The sequence below is a fragment of the Drosophila hydei genome, unplaced genomic scaffold, assembly GCF_003285905.1.
Source record: "Drosophila hydei strain 15085-1641.00,03,60 unplaced genomic scaffold, DhydRS2 tig00000232-arrow-arrow-pilon, whole genome shotgun sequence".
Taxonomy (NCBI): Eukaryota; Metazoa; Arthropoda; class Insecta; order Diptera; family Drosophilidae; genus Drosophila; species Drosophila hydei.
In genome coordinates this window covers 1,240,686-1,258,187 of record NW_022045690.1, presented here as the reverse complement: position 1 = coordinate 1,258,187, position 17,502 = coordinate 1,240,686, and the positions used below count along the sequence as shown (strand labels likewise).

The following is a 17,502-nucleotide window of genomic DNA, read 5'->3' as shown; positions in this document are numbered from 1 at the left end:
AGAACAACTCAAGCCGCATTAGCTAATTGAGTAATTTCGTGTGACTGAATAATTCACAATCATGCAATGGGCACTGTGGACTGAAAGACACCCTGTATAATCTTTTATCTTATATTTATCTTATCTTATCTAATCTTATATATCTCTCATCTCTCATCTCTTATATCTATATATATATATATATATCTCATATCTCATATCTTATATCTTATATCTTATATCTTATATCTCATATCTCATATCTCATATCTCATATCTCATATCTCATATCTCATATCTCATATCTCATATCTCATATCTTATATCTTATATCTTATATCTTATATCTTATATCTTATATCTTATATCTTATATCTTATATCTTATATCTTATATCTTATATCTTATATCTTATATCTTATATCTTATATCTTATATCTTATATCTTATATCTCATCTCTTATATTTTATATCTTATATATTTATTATATATTATGTTTAAACACTATATTCGTCATTATCTTCATCTTAAAAAAATTAAAAGACATTCACATTCGACTGGATTACATGTCATTTTGAGAAGAAATGTAAAATTAGAAATTTTGGTATGTTCACGTAGGGCTCTGAGCCAATTTATCTGTCATAGCTTCGCCTTGGCTTTTTTCTTCATGCCGACCAGCATCTGCTTGAGTTGGATGATCGCCTTGGCTGGGTTCAGGTTCTTGGGGCACGTGTTGGTGCAGTTGAGTATGGTGTGGCAGCGATACAATTTCCAAGGATCCGATAGGTAGTTCAAACGCTTTTCGGTCGCCTCGTCACGCGAATCGATGACCCAGCGAAAGGCCTGCATGAGGATGGCCGGGCCCAAGTACTTATCGCTGTTCCACCAATAGGACGGGCAGGCGGTCTGGCAGCAGGCGCACAATATGCACTCGTATAGTCCATCCAACAGAGTGCGATCCTCGACCGCTTGCAGATACTGCTTCTCCCCGATCTTCCTGTTTGCATCCTTGCGCTGCAGCCAGGGCTCTATTTGGCGATACTGATCATAAAAGCGCGTTAGATCTGGCACCAGATCGCGCAGCACATACAGATGCGGCAGCGGATAGATCTTGCACGGCTTGCCTAAGTTACTCTCGATCGGCTGGATGCAGGCCAGCGTGTTGATGCCATCGATGTTCATGGCACAGGAGCCGCAGATGCCCTCCCGGCACGACCGACGAAACGTGAGCGTGCCGTCCATCTCGTTTTTAATCTTGATAAGTGCGTCCAGGACCATGCTGCCGCACTTGTTCAAGTCTAACTGGTATTTTTGTATTTTGGGCTTGCCGCCGGGATGCCAGCGATATATGTCAAAGGTCTTAATGCGCGGCTGCGTCGACTTCTTCTCCGCCGGCTTTGGCGCTGCTGGAGGTTTGTCGCCTTGTTTACCGCCATCCTTTTTGGCCTCGATGGGCTTGCTGGGCTCGCCAGGTTTGCTGGGTTTGCTCGGTTCGCTGGGCGCATTGGGCTTGCCCGGCGCACTAGGCTTGCCGGCCTTGCTAGACTCACTGGGCTTGTTGGGCTCGCTGGGCTTACTCGGCTCGCCGCTCTTGCTTAACTCTTTCTTCTTGTCACCCGCATCCTTGCTGAAAACGACATCGATGGGCAACATGACGGGAATCACATATTGCCTGAGCAATTGCTTTCGCATCGCCACCTCCAAGAAGCGCAATCGTCGCCTAAGCCGAAGCATCTTTTGCTACGGCTCAATTACTTTTATGCGTGTTCAGCACTAAAAATGGCACAAAATTTATTATAAATTTGGACTCAATTAAATATTCGCTCGATATTTGTAATTTACTGGAGCTGTTCTACCTAAGATCGTATATTAACTAATGACTACACTCGACTACTGGCGAGCCTTAGGTCAATTTGATCATGCTGCCAAGGGAAACTAGATGGAAAATAAAACAAAAATAAGGCATAGACAAAATTTAAAATACATATATATATATAGATATAGGGAGAGACATATAGAGACTCTAGCTATCAGGTTGTTTCCAATCTATCATAGTCTTCCCCTCTCTTTTAGCTTCCAAAGCGCCTCAAAGATTATCATAAATATCGTATTGAAGATCTTATAGTTGGCCATTTGCCACGCCCAAAGTGGGCGCACTTATATAAACTTAAGCTTTTTTGTTCTGAATTTAACTTTGAGTTTCTAGATTTGTAAAAAAAAGTTGACTTTAATCTTTAATTGGAGCTCACATCAAATGTCTAAATCAAACTATTTTTGAGGAAAAAATAAATTTATCTAAAAAGAAACAGATTTGCCTGAAGAATGCATAGGATCAAATGAATTTGCTTTCAGGTGATACAAATAAAAGTATATATAGATATATATATATATATATATATATATATATATATCTGGTTTGATTCTTGGCATTACGCTTGCCAGCTGATTTATGTCTGAGGCTTGTAAACTCGAATGTTATTTGCGATTGACAGAGCCGTGGTAAACATTCTAAAATATTTTCGCTTGAACCGCTGAACTAATCAGCAAGACATCAATATGCGCAGACAATCAACGAGCGAGACAGAGATAGATGGAGAGAGAGAGAGAGAGAGGGAGAGAGAGCCAAGTGCTTGTGATTTTCAAATTAAACGCAATTAAAGTAAAATATGTTGTACAAGTAGAGGCAACTATTCCGACTAACAGCGGGCACATTAAATGGAACAAACGAAGGGGCGTCGACACATGCAAAAGATCAGGGAGTCGCTGCCGCTGGACGTGAGCCGCAGGCCCATTGAATGAAGCCAACTGTGAAAACGGCCTCAGGGCCAGGTCTATAAATATAGAGCAACAACAGCAGCCGCAAATGCGTCGCAATTGTTGTGGAATGGTGGGCCCGTCCCTTAAAAATAAAACTCAACAGCAACATGTCAGCAGCAGCAGCAGCAGCAGCGGCAGCGGATCGGGATCTACGCGCGAAAAACCAAATATTTTCACTTGCTCGAGCAGCACGAATAGGAGCTCCACACTCTTAGCATAACATGCACTACTTCTACTTCGACTCTTATTTATTTTTTTTTCTTTTTTGGAAACACTCGACGAGTGTCGTGGAGCGTGCCTGCTTCGAGATGCAATCGATGACAGTCGCTAGAAAAGCGCCCGCTAAGCCTGCCCAGATTAACTGCATCAACTTTTTATGCCATGGACTCAACAGCAAACATCAAAGCAGCCAAAGACAATTAAAAGGCAATTCCAGCAATGCGCCTGTTTGCACCTGCCGTCTGCACATCACCGGCAACATTGTCAACGTTTGTTCACAACACTGTCCAACACACGACATATCTATGGGACGAGCATATGAAGAGATGCGATAGGCTGTCCTAGGGGTTGTAGAAGAAAGAGGAGCAATGAGGAGGTGGCGGAGAGAGAGAAAGAAGAAAGAGAGAAGAGAGAAGAGAGAGAGAGAGAGAAGAGAGAGAGAGAGAGATGAGAGCGAGAGAGAAGAGAGAGACAGAGAGATGAGAGCGAGAGAGAAGAGAGAGAGAGAGAGAGAAGAGAGAGAGGAGAGAGAGAGATAGAGGAGAGAAGAGTGAGACAGAAAAGAGATAGACAGAGGAAGATAGAGAGACAGAGACGCAGAGACACAGACACATACAGAGAGAGACAGAGACTGAGAACGAGAATAAGAAAGAGCCAGAAGAGAATAAGAGACAGCGAGATAGAGGGAGACAATAGGAGATACAAGAAAACATAGAGAGGAAAACGGATTATAACAAAACTTGTAATTGTAATTCTAAAAGTACCAAAGGGTTTCGAAAGTCGAGGCTCCACATGCATATAGCCACCTTCCCATGCGCATACCCAGCCTATTTATCAATTTTTTTCAATGATTTTGCTGAACAGTGTTATTAAAAATAAATACTACATCACATACAAATACTTGAGGCAAATTATGTTGGGTTGAGTTGTTGTCGCTGCCAAGGTGTTGACGAGGCTGACAATCTGGAGCAGCAGCTACCGCCTGCTTCCTCTCCTACTCTCCCTCTCTCTCTCTCTCTCTATCTGAGCATTGCCGGTTGAGTCATTTAAGCTGTTAAGCCGTCGCTGACGTCTGACAGGTGCCATGATAGAGGCATTTGGCGTGTACATTTCGTCATACATGCGAGTTGTTTGAGACGCGTGCTGGAATTAGTTAGCCATGCTGGCAGACGAGATGCCAACCAATTCCAATCATCACACACATGCACAGAATGAGACAGTGGGAGAAAGAGTGCGAGAGATCCATTCATCCATTGCAATCCCAGATGAGCCAAACGATCAACGAACCGGACCGTCTCTTCCTGTTTGATGGAGCTCTTCTGTTCAGTTAATTTGATTGCCACGCTAGTGCGATATAAAAACGCAAGATTTATGGCTTTTAAATTTTCATTCACATTCGTGTTGATTTGTATGTACTTAAATACAATCACATACATATGTAATGTGAATATTTTGCAGATTTGCTCTACGGCAAGCGGATGCACAAATCAATTACAATTCTTATGTATATGGGAAACGCTGGCAAGGCTGGTGACCAAAGAAAATCCAATTACAAAAGGTGCCATAACTTTTATTTATTAAGTCTCTGCCAACTGACAGCATTTAATATCGTCACGACTTCAATTATATATATTTATAAATATATTTATGTAGAAGTTCTTTCCGAAGAGATGTTGAGGCATGCAGAATTTTACTGTTACTCTTACGGCTGCAATGCAGGCAACAAAGTGGATTGACCTCTATTCTATTCTCTTCTACTTATGCAGAGATGGTATTCATTTTTGAATATATTTATATTTAAATAGTACAACTCAACTATGGAGCATGAACATAATGCATCAAGTGTTTTCACATTATGTAACCAACTATCCAATTCGACCAGTCATAACAGGTATTCAACAGTAAATGCACATAAAGTTAACTATACTTTGATATGTAATATAATTTTCTGTTTTTAATTTAAAAGAATTTCAATTGAATGCATTGGCATTTAAGGAAATTATACACAAAAAAAAATATATATATACAAACATTGTATATATGGCCTTAGGCCTAACAATTTATGTCCCTTATAATGGCAAATATAAATGTTCCAATATAAATAAACTCTTAGCAATATTTCAATATATTATTTATTTCCCAACTCAAATTAATTGCATTCATTTTAAACAATTCAAATAAAATATAATTATAAATTCTTCGGAATAAAATTATTTTGTTTCAATATTTCAACAAATTGTCAATTCTCTTTGCATTTATTTTAATTTAATTTAAATTCCACAAAATACCGCCAAAAGCATCGATTATTTATATAGCGAGTACTTTTTGGCACAAATATCGCATAAGAGTATTCCAATTAGTAACTCCAAATATCGATAAGTCGATTGTTAGCTGTGTTTATTTCCATTTTGAGTTGGTAGAGCGGAAAACAAATACAAAATGCAACAAATTGCAATAAAATGTGGATAAAAGTATGAGAAAACTGAAGCGCTATGCACTTTCAATTGATTTTTAATCGAACTGTGCTTAGCTTAGCTTTAGTTTGCGTCCTAATCGCAATATATGCATATAGTCCTGCGGCAAAGAGCGGTAAGTGTTAAGAACTGAAGAAGAATATTAAAATATTTCAAAAAATATTATGACAGGCAAACGAAATGCAGGAAGAACTCCGCCAGATCCTGAGGAGCCGTTGCCGGCCTCCAGCTCTCCGCTGCACCGATTCAAGAGCGCAGGCATAGCCACAGATAACGATGCCTGCAGCCGGATCGCCAGGTATGTGCTTCTACAGAATATTTAGCTTTACATATGTTCATGTTTTCGTCTTATAGCGAAACACTGAAACTTGGTGGTAGCGTAGTGGATGCTGCACTAGCCGCTTTACTCTGCAACGGGCTTATTGGTATGCAAAGCATGGGACTCGGTGGCGGCATGATTATGAACATTTACATGCACAACGAGCGACGAGCATATACGATTCTAAGTCGGGAGATGGCACCACGTTCCCTGCATGCGGACAACTTTACGGTGTTTGCGAGCGAACAACAGTTAAAACAATCTGGCTTGTCAATTGCTGTGCCCACCGAACTGTTGGGCTATGCCTTGGCCCATGAGCGTTTCGGCAAGCTGCCCTGGTTGGAATTGGTTCGACCTACGCTCTCGCTGTGCCACAGCGGCTATTCGCTCTACAAACATCAGTACGATGCGCTAATATTGAATGCGGACATGATCAAAAGCGATACATTGTTACGTCAAATGTTTGTCGATCCTGTGACGTATAACTTCTGGCCTATTGGCAGTCACATACAGCCACCCAAGCAGCTGTGCGATACATATGAACACATGTCTATAGCTGGGCCTGGCAGCTTCTATAAAGGATCGCTGCTAGCAAGACTGTACGCTGACTTGCACGACATTGGCAGTGGCATAACTAAGGCAGACTTGACGTACGCCCAAGCTGAGCTAAAAGATTCAATAGTCGTACCTTTAGATGAGTATGATTTGCACTTGACACCGCCACCAGGCAGCGGTCACATTCTTGGCCTTATATTGAACATACTTCATACCTATCGTGCGGACTTCGCAGCAGGAAGTGACTTAGATGCTTTAGCAATCCATCGCATTATTGAGGCTTTAAAATTTGGATTTGTTCAACGTTGGCAATTGGATGATAAAGCCGACAAAGTGGTGAGCTATATATTTCATACATATGAAAGAGATTGATCAACTCTATACGTCTCTCTCTTTCTCATCAAGGTATCTTTTGTCTCTGTTGATTCTATGAGCAAGAACGTTGTGAACAATGTTAATTTAGTTACTAGTTAGTTTATAGTCTATATAAAAGTATATATCTTTCTATGTATATGTTTCTTAATCATTCATTTTACGTATGTTCTCTCTGCACACCAAGCTGCTGACCAAGCTAACAAGCTCAAAGTATGCCGCCAGCATTGCCAAACTAATGGATCATGCGAAAACCTATAACAACTCGGAGCATTATGGTGCATCTAGGCATATAGAAACGCGTGATGAGCATGGCACATCGCATATTTCGGTGTTGCACAACAATGATGCTGTTTCAGTAACCAGCTCCATAAATTTTTAGTAAGTACAAAAGTTTGTACACCTTAAGACGTGCTCAAATTCATATCCCTTTTGCAGTTTTGGCAGCGGGCGCATGGGCAAACGCACGGGCGTGCTCTTCAATAATGCCATGTCTGACTTCTCAATGAAGCAACTCAAGAACTATTTCGACTTGCCATACATAGATGGCATGAATGTGATAACACCTGCAGCCCGTCCCATGTCCTCAATGTGTCCGGTCATTGTAACAGAGCGATCCACTGGACAAGTTCGTTTGGTTGTCGGCGCAGCTGGTGGAACAAAAATCATATCTGCTCTTGTGCCGCTGATAATTCGCATACTCTGGCAACAAGCGAACATCAAGGTGGCCATTGATGCTAATAGGTTTCATCACCAGATGCTGCCCAATGTGCTGCAATATGAATACGGAATGCTGCAAGCACATGTTCACAGCCTGCAAGCCAAAGGACATCGGTGCGAACGCTATCGAAATCGCGGCTCAGTCATATGTGGCATTGCCCAGGATAACAACAGCATTAGCATCAATTCGGACTATCGTAAAATAGGCGGTGTGGCTGGATTTTAAGCTGGTCACTAGACACAACTAGATGCTCATCTTTCTAGGACTCAACTATCAACAACTCTAATTTATATAAAGCAGAAAAACGTTTATCTCTATAATTCTAAGTTATTAATTTGAAAAGTAAATCTGTCTTTCAACTTGATATTTATCAGATTCTTAAAACTTTACTATAAATTTTAATTTCTAGGTCCCATATATAGCTGCACATAAGAGCCTTTATCTTAATTTATATTTTGATTTATTTTTTACGAAATAGTTTTATTAAATTGTAATAATTGAAATTTGTTCAGCTAGGCCATTTCGTAACATGCAATTGAGATCTTGAGCTATGCATATATATATGTATGTATATATATTGATGTTGATGTAGATGTAGATGGAGATGTAGTTGTATATATATAAGTATGTATAAATTGCATATCAGTTAAACGTAGGGAATATGTGTGTGCGTGTGCTGTGCCTAATCGAATGCTATCAGTACATTTCATTTATATTTTATGTATAATAATTAATTACTTTAGGATGTGGAGGCGTAGCTATCTCTTCAATTAGCTGCTCATACTCTGTAGGAATTCATATTAAGCTCTATTCGTCTATGCGTTCATATATGTATATATATATATAATAGGAGTTTGTTGCTGTAGTAGTGTGTCTGTCTGTGTGTGTGCGTTGAGAGAAGGAACCGTTTTATAGTGTGAGTATTGTTCGATTTGTCTGTTGTCGCATTGTTGCATTTAATTGAGCACTGACGTCACAGAATTACGTAACGTGTCTTTATCTTTGCATAGCTATGCAAATTCTATATATATGTATATATATAATTGAGTGTATATATCTTCTATGTATAAGAACAATGGTATGTATAAAAAATGCAATCAACAATATCAGTCTGTTGCTTAATACCGCAGCAACAACATCTCTCTCCCTCTCTCTCTCTCTCTCTCTCTCTCTCTGCTTGCCTTTTTAGGGCCAGGCAAAATTAATGCCCGTCAATTGATAAAACTTATTATTGAACGGCCGATAAAATTCCCGGAGCCGTTCAATGGCATTGGCATCGATATGCGGATGATTCCTACCCTTGGTCTTGCCCAGGCAATGGGGCGTGGAGCGTGCTTCCGATTTGAATAGACAGGGAAATCCTTTGGTGGCATTGAAATAGAAATGCTTCTCGGTCACCACTCGCTTCAGACCCAAAAAGTCCTGAACACGTCCAATCTCATAAGCCGGATCCATGATCAAGCGCTCGCCACTAATGAAGAGCAGCTGCGACAGCGGAAAGTACAGCAGCCAGTGCTCCAAGTAGCGCGCATAGACGCCAATCTTGACCGGACCCCAATTGGTGTCCACCACCGAGTAGCTGCCATTGACAAAGGCCAGCTGCTCGAATCGCTTCATGTCCGCCTTCTTGCTCGCCGCCTGCGTATAGTCCGAAATGGCACGAGTAACCGGATCTCGGACTACAATTAGGAGTCTATAAGATGGAGATAGAAGAGAGAACTTTTAGCTATGAATCATATAATAATCAGCTATCATTTAGGCCTTAATGGGAGTGCCTATAAAAGCATTAAGCAATCTGAGCTACTTTTCTTTATGAAAGGACTTTTGACTCTGAGACCTGAGCTTTCTGCTCGGCAACTGCAGGCAACATCCTTGCAGAATCTAATCACTTGGCTAAGTCTATATGTTTATATCATGATAAAATATCTAATATAAAAAAATCTATTTTTTGACCATTAGCTCTAAATGTTTCCTATATATTCTATATCTTAGATTAAAAGTCTTGAAAATTATCTATGAATCTATGAAAATTCCTATAAAAATTTTAGCTAAAAAATGTTTTCAAACAGATTTTTGATAATCCGAATTTACCTAAATATGTTAAGAAAAAAAAAAACATAATTTTCAACTTCAGCTATCACATTATATCAGACACAGACCTGCTCTATATATACTATATTTTTACAGTTTCTTAGGTCTTGCTCAGCACTCACTTGGTGGCCGTGTTCATATGATAAACGCGCTGTGGCACCTCCTTGGTGACAAAGTAGCTGGGCGTCTTCTCCATTGTGATTTGGCCCTCGATGGTGTAGGGCATGTGGTGGCGATACCAGCGCAGGCCACGCTGATAGTGTCTGTCGAAGAAGTGCACCTCGGAGCCGGCGGCACGCACATCCGGATGCAGGCGTATGAACTCCAGCAAAGCTCGCGTCCCACTCTTCTTCACGCCAATGATCAAGGTGTCGGGCAAATGGCGCGAGGGACGCAATCCCTGCTGGCGCAACATTTGATACTTGGGCGCGCCATCCACGCTCGCAATAGCATTGCTAACGGTGCTATTCAAGATCGGCGTCGTGCTGGAGCTTGAGTTGGAGTTGGCGCTGGAACTGGCGGTGGAGTTGCTGGTGGCTTCTGCTTCGCTGCTTGCGTTGCGTTGCTGCAGCGTCAGCAAATTGCGTAGGTTGCTCTGCTAGAAATTAAGTGAGCAACCAGCTGAACAGATGGCAATTTTAGGAGACTCACCTGCTGCAGGGTACGACTGATGCTAGCCAAGAGGCAGGCATTGAAGCTGTACGAGAAGTAGACGAGCGTTACGCAGACCACCAGGACAATGGCCAGGCTGCGGCTGCTTAGATTCAAGCTATGGCACCAGATGCTCACATACATTGCGCTGCACACACACACACACACACACGCACGCTTACGCACACACACCGGCACCCAAAGACACAGACACAGAGCCGATAGCCAGTTAGCCGCTTTGGATATGCTTTCGTGCCATGATTAGGATAAATCTCAATTTGCTATAGCCCAGCGGCAGCGTTTAGGATCTACAATGCGCTCACCATCATTCAGAAACAAACCAATTCACTTGCACCTTTGCCAACAGCAGCTGTATGCAAAGTTTTTGTGTTGTTGTTCAACGCAGCGAAATTCCGGAAGTGATAGCAGGCGGGCAAAGGAAACAAAGTCCTTGTTACTGGGTCGTCTGCTGGGGTCACAAGCGCAAACGCAAGCTCTCGCTCTAGCTTTCACTCTCTCTATCACTTACTCTCCTCTTGCTGTCTTGCTGTCTCTTTCTCTCTCACTGCCTTTCTCTGCATAACTTTTATTTCTTGTTGCATTTTTGCTCTATACCAGCCAGTCCTGAGCTTGCCCCAAAAGGTAGGCAATCATTTTTTCAACTCTCGCATGACGTCACATAAGACTATTAGCATTATATTATTCATATAAGTTTATCAATATATTTGTTGCCTATTTCAACTGTTAACTCAATAAAGTAGTGAATATTTCTATGTAGATTAGGTCTTAACTTACTTCCAATTCAAGAGATAATTATCTGATAATAAATAAGTTAACAATACTTAACTGTAGCTGGACCTAGACCACCGACTCCACAGCCAGCCGCTGTAGGAAGCGACACTTGCAAAACTGCAAGATCAGCGTCCTGCACAATCGACGTCCGGCACAGCGACAAATTTAGGTGCAGCCAGCTTCACGCGAGTTACAAATTGCGCGCAGCCGACTTCACGTGACTTACAAATTGCGCGCAGCTGACTTCACGTGACTTACAAACTAAAAAATTGCCTTTTTCCTGGAATTTTGTCACGTTCTGCAGGTTCACTTTTTTTTCAAATAAATCTTATATATATATATATATATATATATGTATATACATATATATATGTAAATATTTCCAATATTATAATGTTATATTAATTATAGGAATATTCATTATCTAAGTGAGAGAGCTGCTAAAGTTTGCGACAATCTTCTTATTTTTATACTTGCTCTCTGCTTCTCTGTGTCTCTGCTGCACAACCCTTGAGATGGCTTGTGCTCAAAAGTAAACAAACTGATAAAGCCCCCTAAACAAGCGCCCACCCACCACTTGCGGCCGGCACAGATGCGTGGATGGGCGCTGAGGTGGGCTTTTGTTTCACTTAAGCAGCGCACAGTTTACACGCTCCCGGGGGAGCTTTTAGCTGCCGGTGCTTAAGGGCATTATCAAAGCTAGAGCCAATAACAAAAAGAAGATTAAGTTAATTATCAGCTGCTTCTAAGCTTTTCACGTCTCTCTCTCTCTCTCTCTCTCTCTCTCTCGCTGTCTCCGTCACTCTCGTTAGGCAAATCGCAATGCTCATGAATTTGAATTAGCAAACAGCCCAACTGCCTTGTTATCAGTGAACGTTGGCATCCGTTTATCCACGTCGGGACCACTATATCATTCTAGCTGGGATTAGTCATCATGCAGGTGCTGCCTCTTTGTGTGTCCTTATCTAATCAGAATCAACGCTGGCTGATTTGACATTTGACTAACTGGGCTCACTCGCACTTCTAACGTCTGCGCTGGCATTAGCTGGCCAAGAAACAAAAGCTAATAGACATACAATCAAATTAGTATATCAAATTAATACTGCTATGCATTAGGCATTTACGAGTTTCGAACAAATTTTCACGAAAATGACGAATTTATGGAGTACCTGTGTGCACAAGTTTTTCAAATACGCCCCCAGTTATGTGGGTGAGTGACAGCCGGCCGAAGATTCGTTATGTAAAGTGCGTCTAATCTAATTCGACATTTTTCTGCGCAGTTTGCCTCTGCTTTCTGCCCTGCGGACTGATCTTCGGCTACACGCTCTGCTCCTTTGTGGCCGAGCGGAATCTGAATGGCGAACTCATTGACTATGGCCCTCTGATACTGGGCGCCTGCCTGGCGCTGCTCTGTGCCGTCGGCTTTCTGGCCATCAAGTGCATCAAGCACTGCATTATCTACTGGCAGCCACTCATCCTCATGGTCGCGGGCGTCTTCCATCTAATATCTAGCTGTTTCTACTTTGCCGATGGCCTTGGTGAGTTTGCATTCCAATTGGAGTTGGTATATATATACTTTTGATTAGTGACAAGCAGACATCTACTGTATTCTGCTTACATGCAAGTTAGTTTCTCAGCTAAAGCATTTCGCCCTGTAGTTTGGGCTCATAATTAGAAATTGTACGGAAAATGTTTCTTTTATACAAGATTACTCCATCAACTTCCAGGCGATTGATTTTTAAAGTAAACGAATTACAATTAATCTCAAGATAACTGGTCAAATTGACAGTTCAATATATAGCACAGTTCTATAAGAATCAATTAAAAATTTGTGGCTTATCTATAAAACCATTGCGGAATATTATCATATAAGTCTTATAGAATAACAGAAATAATGAATAATGCAATTTTATGCAGTTAACTTTAAACTACATAAATTCCAAGATATTACGTCTCTTCAAATATTAAAACATTTAATAAAATATCAAAATCTATTAAGGCACTAAATATAAATGCAAGTCAAAATTAAAATGAAAAAAGTATAAAACAGCATTACAGTTAGCTATATCTATATATAAGTGGTACAAGTATAATATATATATTAAAAAACACCTATCCAATACACAAGCGGCGACCTCTACCTAGTTAATACAAATATCAATTTTAGGCGTATAACAAAATTGTATATCAGTTATAGACATAGCTATAGTTTGAACTCTAACGATTAACTCATGTAGATTAAAGATAGATTAACTCAAGATAGATTAACTCATGCTACTGAAATGCTAGAAATGCTCAATGTATCTTAATATAATTTCAATTATTGCTCAACTGCTTTGCTTATACTAATTTATTATCTCTCTCTCTCTCTCCCTCCCTATTATTATTTATGTCTGTTTCCTTGCTGCATCAACGGTCTGATAAACTGGAAATTGTTATATCGTCTATCGCAGATCATGTGGGCGCCTACATGTCGTATGTGTCGCACAGTTTGACCTTTGTGGCCGGCTATGGATTTTTGCACACGATTAGCGCGAAGAACAGCCGCGCTTTGATGATATCTGGCTGCTGCTGCTGCTATCTGCTGGGCATTGCCTCGGCGGTTAGTTTGATTGGCGGCAGGTACGTGGAGAATCTGAAGCTATATACGGGTCAAGTGGCGACCACGGAGCAACTAATCGATGGCATCTATGTGAACTTTGCTGCCACCTATCTGTCCATAGCGATCATCATGCTGGCCGTACTGCTTGGTCTCAAGGTGCTGCATGTGCTGGGCACGGTGGACATTACCAATAGTCTGGACAATGAATTACGGATTGCCAATGCGAATGGCAGCATCTTTGAGTCACGTTCGGATGTGATCAAGCGGCTGCAGTTCTTCTATGTGACCAAGAATCAACAGTGGCACGTGACGCTGCTTCTACTCTTTGTGGAAGCCATCCAATATGCACTCTTCATATTTTTAGTCTTTTGGTTTGCTCTGAACGATGCGATGCGTCTGAACGACCTGGCCCATATTGACGCCATGTTCTGGGTCATATTTGCTGGCAGTGCTTTGACCATCGTCTGCTTGTGCTTCTACTCTGCCAAGGTGCACTTTGTGACTACGCAAGTGCTGCTGTTGCTGGTCACGATGCTAGCCATGATTATCTACGGTGCGACCGGCTCCAAGGTGACCTTCTGGATACTGTTGGTACTCTTTGGCCTGGGCTATTCGAGTTTGCAAATTGTGCTGTTGGAGGTAACGCATCTGCGCTTCACCGAATGCATCATCTTTGCCTCCTACACGCTCAAGCTGGTCAGCACCAGCATTGTCTACTACTATTTCGTGGCCAATGTGGAGAACTCGTATTTCTATGCCAAGGACGAGAGCACTTTGATTGCCCAGGGCTTTGTCTTCATGATTATCACGTCTTTGCTGGCGCTGGTCGTCGGCATGAAGGTGCCACGCACGTATCGCTCCAAATTGCTGGACATTCAGCACGAGGTCTATGGCATTATCTTCATGAAGCATCAGATCGAGCAGCTCAATATGCGTTGGCTAAACGATGGCACCATCCCAACCATCAGCCAGTGATGCAGCTTGTTACATTTTTTTTCTTCTTTTTGTTTATGGTATTATTGTTTAATTAAAACTAGTTTTAACGTTTAATGCACACGATTTGTACGGCAGCTGTGTGATCCCGACAAAAATGACTGGCACAGGCCGAGACATTGGCACAGGGCGTTACCTGATATTCATGTAGCTCTGCAAATATATAAACACACTCATTAACTCATCAACTCAAATGTCTTCAAAGAGTTACGATAAATTAGGTTCTTCCGTAAGGTTCTGAGTACTCAAATGAGAATGAGCTCGAAATGGTCTCTATGTAAACGTAGTTTATCTATATATGCTATATATATATATATATAGTATATGTTAACTGATGTGTCATCAGCTCCACTCACCTAGCTGCTCCATAAACGTGTGCAGGGTATCCACATTGCGCACCGTGCTGGCCAACAGCATTTCGCATCGATTGCCGCGCAGCTCATAGACAAAGTCAAGGGCTGCTAGCAGCGACGAGAACTGAGTATCATCGTAGATAACATCGGCGGCCAGTAGGAGATCAGGCGCTGCATATTTTGACCAGGGAAACTCTTTGATCTCATGCCAACGCAGCTGCGCACATTGTGGCGTTGCCTCTTCGCTGGCATCATCAAAGTTTAAGGAAATATTATCATGCATTAACTTAACGCAGGCGTTGCTGCCATCTGTGACGAGCACCTGTCCCACGGGAAGCTTCAGCGCCTTGTGCTTGAGTAGTATACCAAGCAAGCCAGTGCCCGCTCCTAGTTCCAGCACATTTTTGCCCTGCAGCTGATTGGGATGCTCGAGCAGATAGTCGGCCAGTGCCAAGGCCGCCTCCCAAGTGCAGAGGCCAGTGGTGCCCTCGCTGACAAAGCTATTGGACTCGCGCAGCGTGATGTGCTCCTCCGACTGCAGCATATAATGTTTATAGGCATATGTAGACGTGGCTGGCGCTGCATCCAATGAGGTTTTCGCCAGCTGGCCGCATAGGCTGTCGTAGATGTCGTCGTGCAGCTCATCGTGATCCTTGAGCACATGCATCAGACGCTTGACGAACGCCTCTTGGTAACTGCGGCGCACCGGAAACCGTTGATTAAGCGGATGCCCACAGGTCGCAGCGATCAAAGCACGTTGCTCATCCAGTTCCAGCGGCAGATGCAACGTCTATATGGCAATAATTTCAGTACAATTTCCAATTTACAAATACTCCATATCCACTTACCGACCAGGCCATCTTATTAACGGGATAGCAACATAGAAATTGCTGCCGCAATTTGTCAAACTTGTTGCTCTCCATATTTATGAATGTGAAAAATTCAATATGCTCAAGCGAACGGGTGGACTCGATCTGGCAGCGCTGCCAATCACTGCAGACAGCTGGCAACGCAACAGCTGTTATACCAATACACTTTATAGACCAGACGACGTTACGTTGTTACATGTTTTGTAACATTAGAATACAATGTATATATGCACAACATATAACATATACAATTTGGAGTATCAAAAAGTAATTGAACTTAAAACAAACCTTATTTATTTAATACCAAACATTAAACGCTTACCTGAGGAAAAGGTTTATACGTGTGTGTCTTATCTAACATTAAATACTTTGCTATAGAGCATTTGAAAGCGACTTGTCTTTCCAATAAGATGTCACATTCAAATTATATGAATTGTCTAATCTATTGCAATATAGTTATGACTAATCCTATTTGTTTTAGATTGTTGAACGACAACTTATTTCATGATCTCGTATTCATTCGAGGTCAGACACAAATGCATGTAAAGCTCAAACATGCAATACAATGAATAGCTAATACATACATACCTTTGTTTGTATGCATAAGTAATACATGCGTAAGCAAAGATATATCAATATAAGATTTGCTTCTAATTTCAAATATTTATGTGTGTATTCGTAACTGGAAGCTCTTATAAATTCTGCATCAAAACTGCATAGAATAGAGTGCATCATGCGTCCCATAGATGGCGCCACTTGTCCTTTAACAACTGCATTCAACCGCACGAAAGCTTCACATCCACCCATACAACTGCACACCTATTGACACAGTTGTTACGTCGACGGTTTACGTTTTGTCGCAACTGTACCGCAGACAAAAAAACAAATTTTGTTTTTTTTTGGCTTTTTCTCTAGAAAAAACCGTTTATTTAAGTTCTTGTCTGGGGGTTTTTTTTGTTGTTTGTTTTGTTTTTTTTTACGATTTCTATTGTATGCTAAAAAAACATTAATAAGTTTTATATTGTATCTTTTTTTTTGTATTTTTGTTTGAATGCAACAAACTATGCAAATCTCTGTACGTTTAAGTGCATTATTGGAGGGGTTATTTGTCTGTTATATATTGTATGAATATCTTGTAAGTTCCATAAACATTTATGTAAAGTTAAGTGTATATATATATAGAATAGATCATATTCGTAATACATTTATGTATATATTTAGATTGTATACATTTTAAGAATGTATTTTATACTATTTTACGATGTCATTTTGCATGGTTTGTTTTTTCTTTCTTGAAAGTTTTCTGTTTTTCTTATTTTTCTTTACTGTTATTTTCTTGCCTAAACGTATAAAATGCATGTAAATCTATAACTTATTTAATCAACTACCACGCCCAAATGGGCCTCCTTCCATATTAAGTTGTTTCCTCAAAAATTATATATATACGGTTGAAAAAAAATAAAGTATTATATAAAATAGATGCAGTATTATTGTGTACTCATTTCTGATGTGTTCAAAGAAATGTTTGTTGGCCAATTTGTGATGTTATTCAATTGGCCCGATCGCCCGCTGTCCACGTTGCGTCATGTGGCAACCGCAACACTGCTGCAACCATCACTGGCATCGTGCACGTCACCTTGCCGCACATGCAACGCTCAGGCGCTGCTACAGGAAGCCTTGCCCCCACTCGCCGA

The 17,502-nt window shown here is 41.1% G+C and overlaps 5 protein-coding genes across 7 annotated transcripts; 2 read left to right on the top strand and 3 right to left on the bottom strand.

The window, feature by feature from the left end:
• Positions 1-521: 521 nt before the first annotated feature.
• On the bottom strand, positions 522-1,844 carry LOC111600187 (succinate dehydrogenase [ubiquinone] iron-sulfur subunit). Its single transcript, XM_023316195.2, has one exon. The coding sequence runs from the start codon at positions 1,712-1,714 to the stop codon at positions 620-622; it is 1,095 nt and encodes a 364-aa protein (XP_023171963.2). The 5' UTR covers positions 1,715-1,844; the 3' UTR covers positions 522-619.
• A 3,580-nt stretch (positions 1,845-5,424) lies between these two features.
• Positions 5,425-7,776, top strand: LOC111600192 (glutathione hydrolase 1 proenzyme). 3 transcript variants are annotated; one of them, XM_023316201.2, is made up of 5 exons: positions 5,425-5,605; positions 5,662-5,788; positions 5,845-6,700; positions 6,924-7,117; positions 7,175-7,776. In XM_023316201.2, exons 1-5 carry the CDS (start codon positions 5,509-5,511, stop codon positions 7,680-7,682), a joined length of 1,782 nt encoding a protein of 593 aa, XP_023171969.2. In that variant the 5' UTR covers positions 5,425-5,508; the 3' UTR covers positions 7,683-7,776. The 3 variants fall into 3 exon arrangements, with proteins under 3 accessions (XP_023171969.2, XP_023171971.2, XP_023171972.2); XM_023316203.2 differs by lacking the exon at positions 7,175-7,776 and adding an exon at positions 6,770-6,833 and having other exon boundaries at positions 6,924-7,068; XM_023316204.2 differs by lacking the exons at positions 6,924-7,117; positions 7,175-7,776 and adding an exon at positions 6,770-6,914.
• Positions 7,777-8,630: 854 nt separating this feature from the next.
• Positions 8,631-10,343, bottom strand: LOC111600214 (heparan sulfate glucosamine 3-O-sulfotransferase 3B1). Its single transcript, XM_023316236.2, has 3 exons — positions 10,200-10,343; positions 9,671-10,143; positions 8,631-9,150 (listed from the first exon to the last, which is right to left on the bottom strand). Exons 1-3 carry the CDS (start codon positions 10,341-10,343, stop codon positions 8,643-8,645), a joined length of 1,125 nt encoding a protein of 374 aa, XP_023172004.1. The 3' UTR covers positions 8,631-8,642.
• A 1,636-nt stretch (positions 10,344-11,979) lies between these two features.
• On the top strand, positions 11,980-14,589 carry LOC111600209. Its single transcript, XM_023316229.2, has 3 exons — positions 11,980-12,201; positions 12,272-12,529; positions 13,445-14,589. The coding sequence occupies exons 1-3, from the start codon at positions 12,141-12,143 to the stop codon at positions 14,566-14,568; spliced, it is 1,443 nt and encodes a 480-aa protein (XP_023171997.2). The 5' UTR covers positions 11,980-12,140; the 3' UTR covers positions 14,569-14,589.
• Positions 14,590-14,623: 34 nt separating this feature from the next.
• LOC111600210 (protein-lysine N-methyltransferase EEF2KMT) lies at positions 14,624-16,155 on the bottom strand. The gene is made up of 4 exons (XM_023316230.2): positions 16,131-16,155; positions 15,788-15,973; positions 14,943-15,729; positions 14,624-14,739 (listed from the first exon to the last, which is right to left on the bottom strand). The coding sequence occupies exons 2-4, from the start codon at positions 15,860-15,862 to the stop codon at positions 14,633-14,635; spliced, it is 969 nt and encodes a 322-aa protein (XP_023171998.2). The 5' UTR covers positions 15,863-15,973; positions 16,131-16,155; the 3' UTR covers positions 14,624-14,632.
• Positions 16,156-17,502: the final 1,347 nt, after the last annotated feature.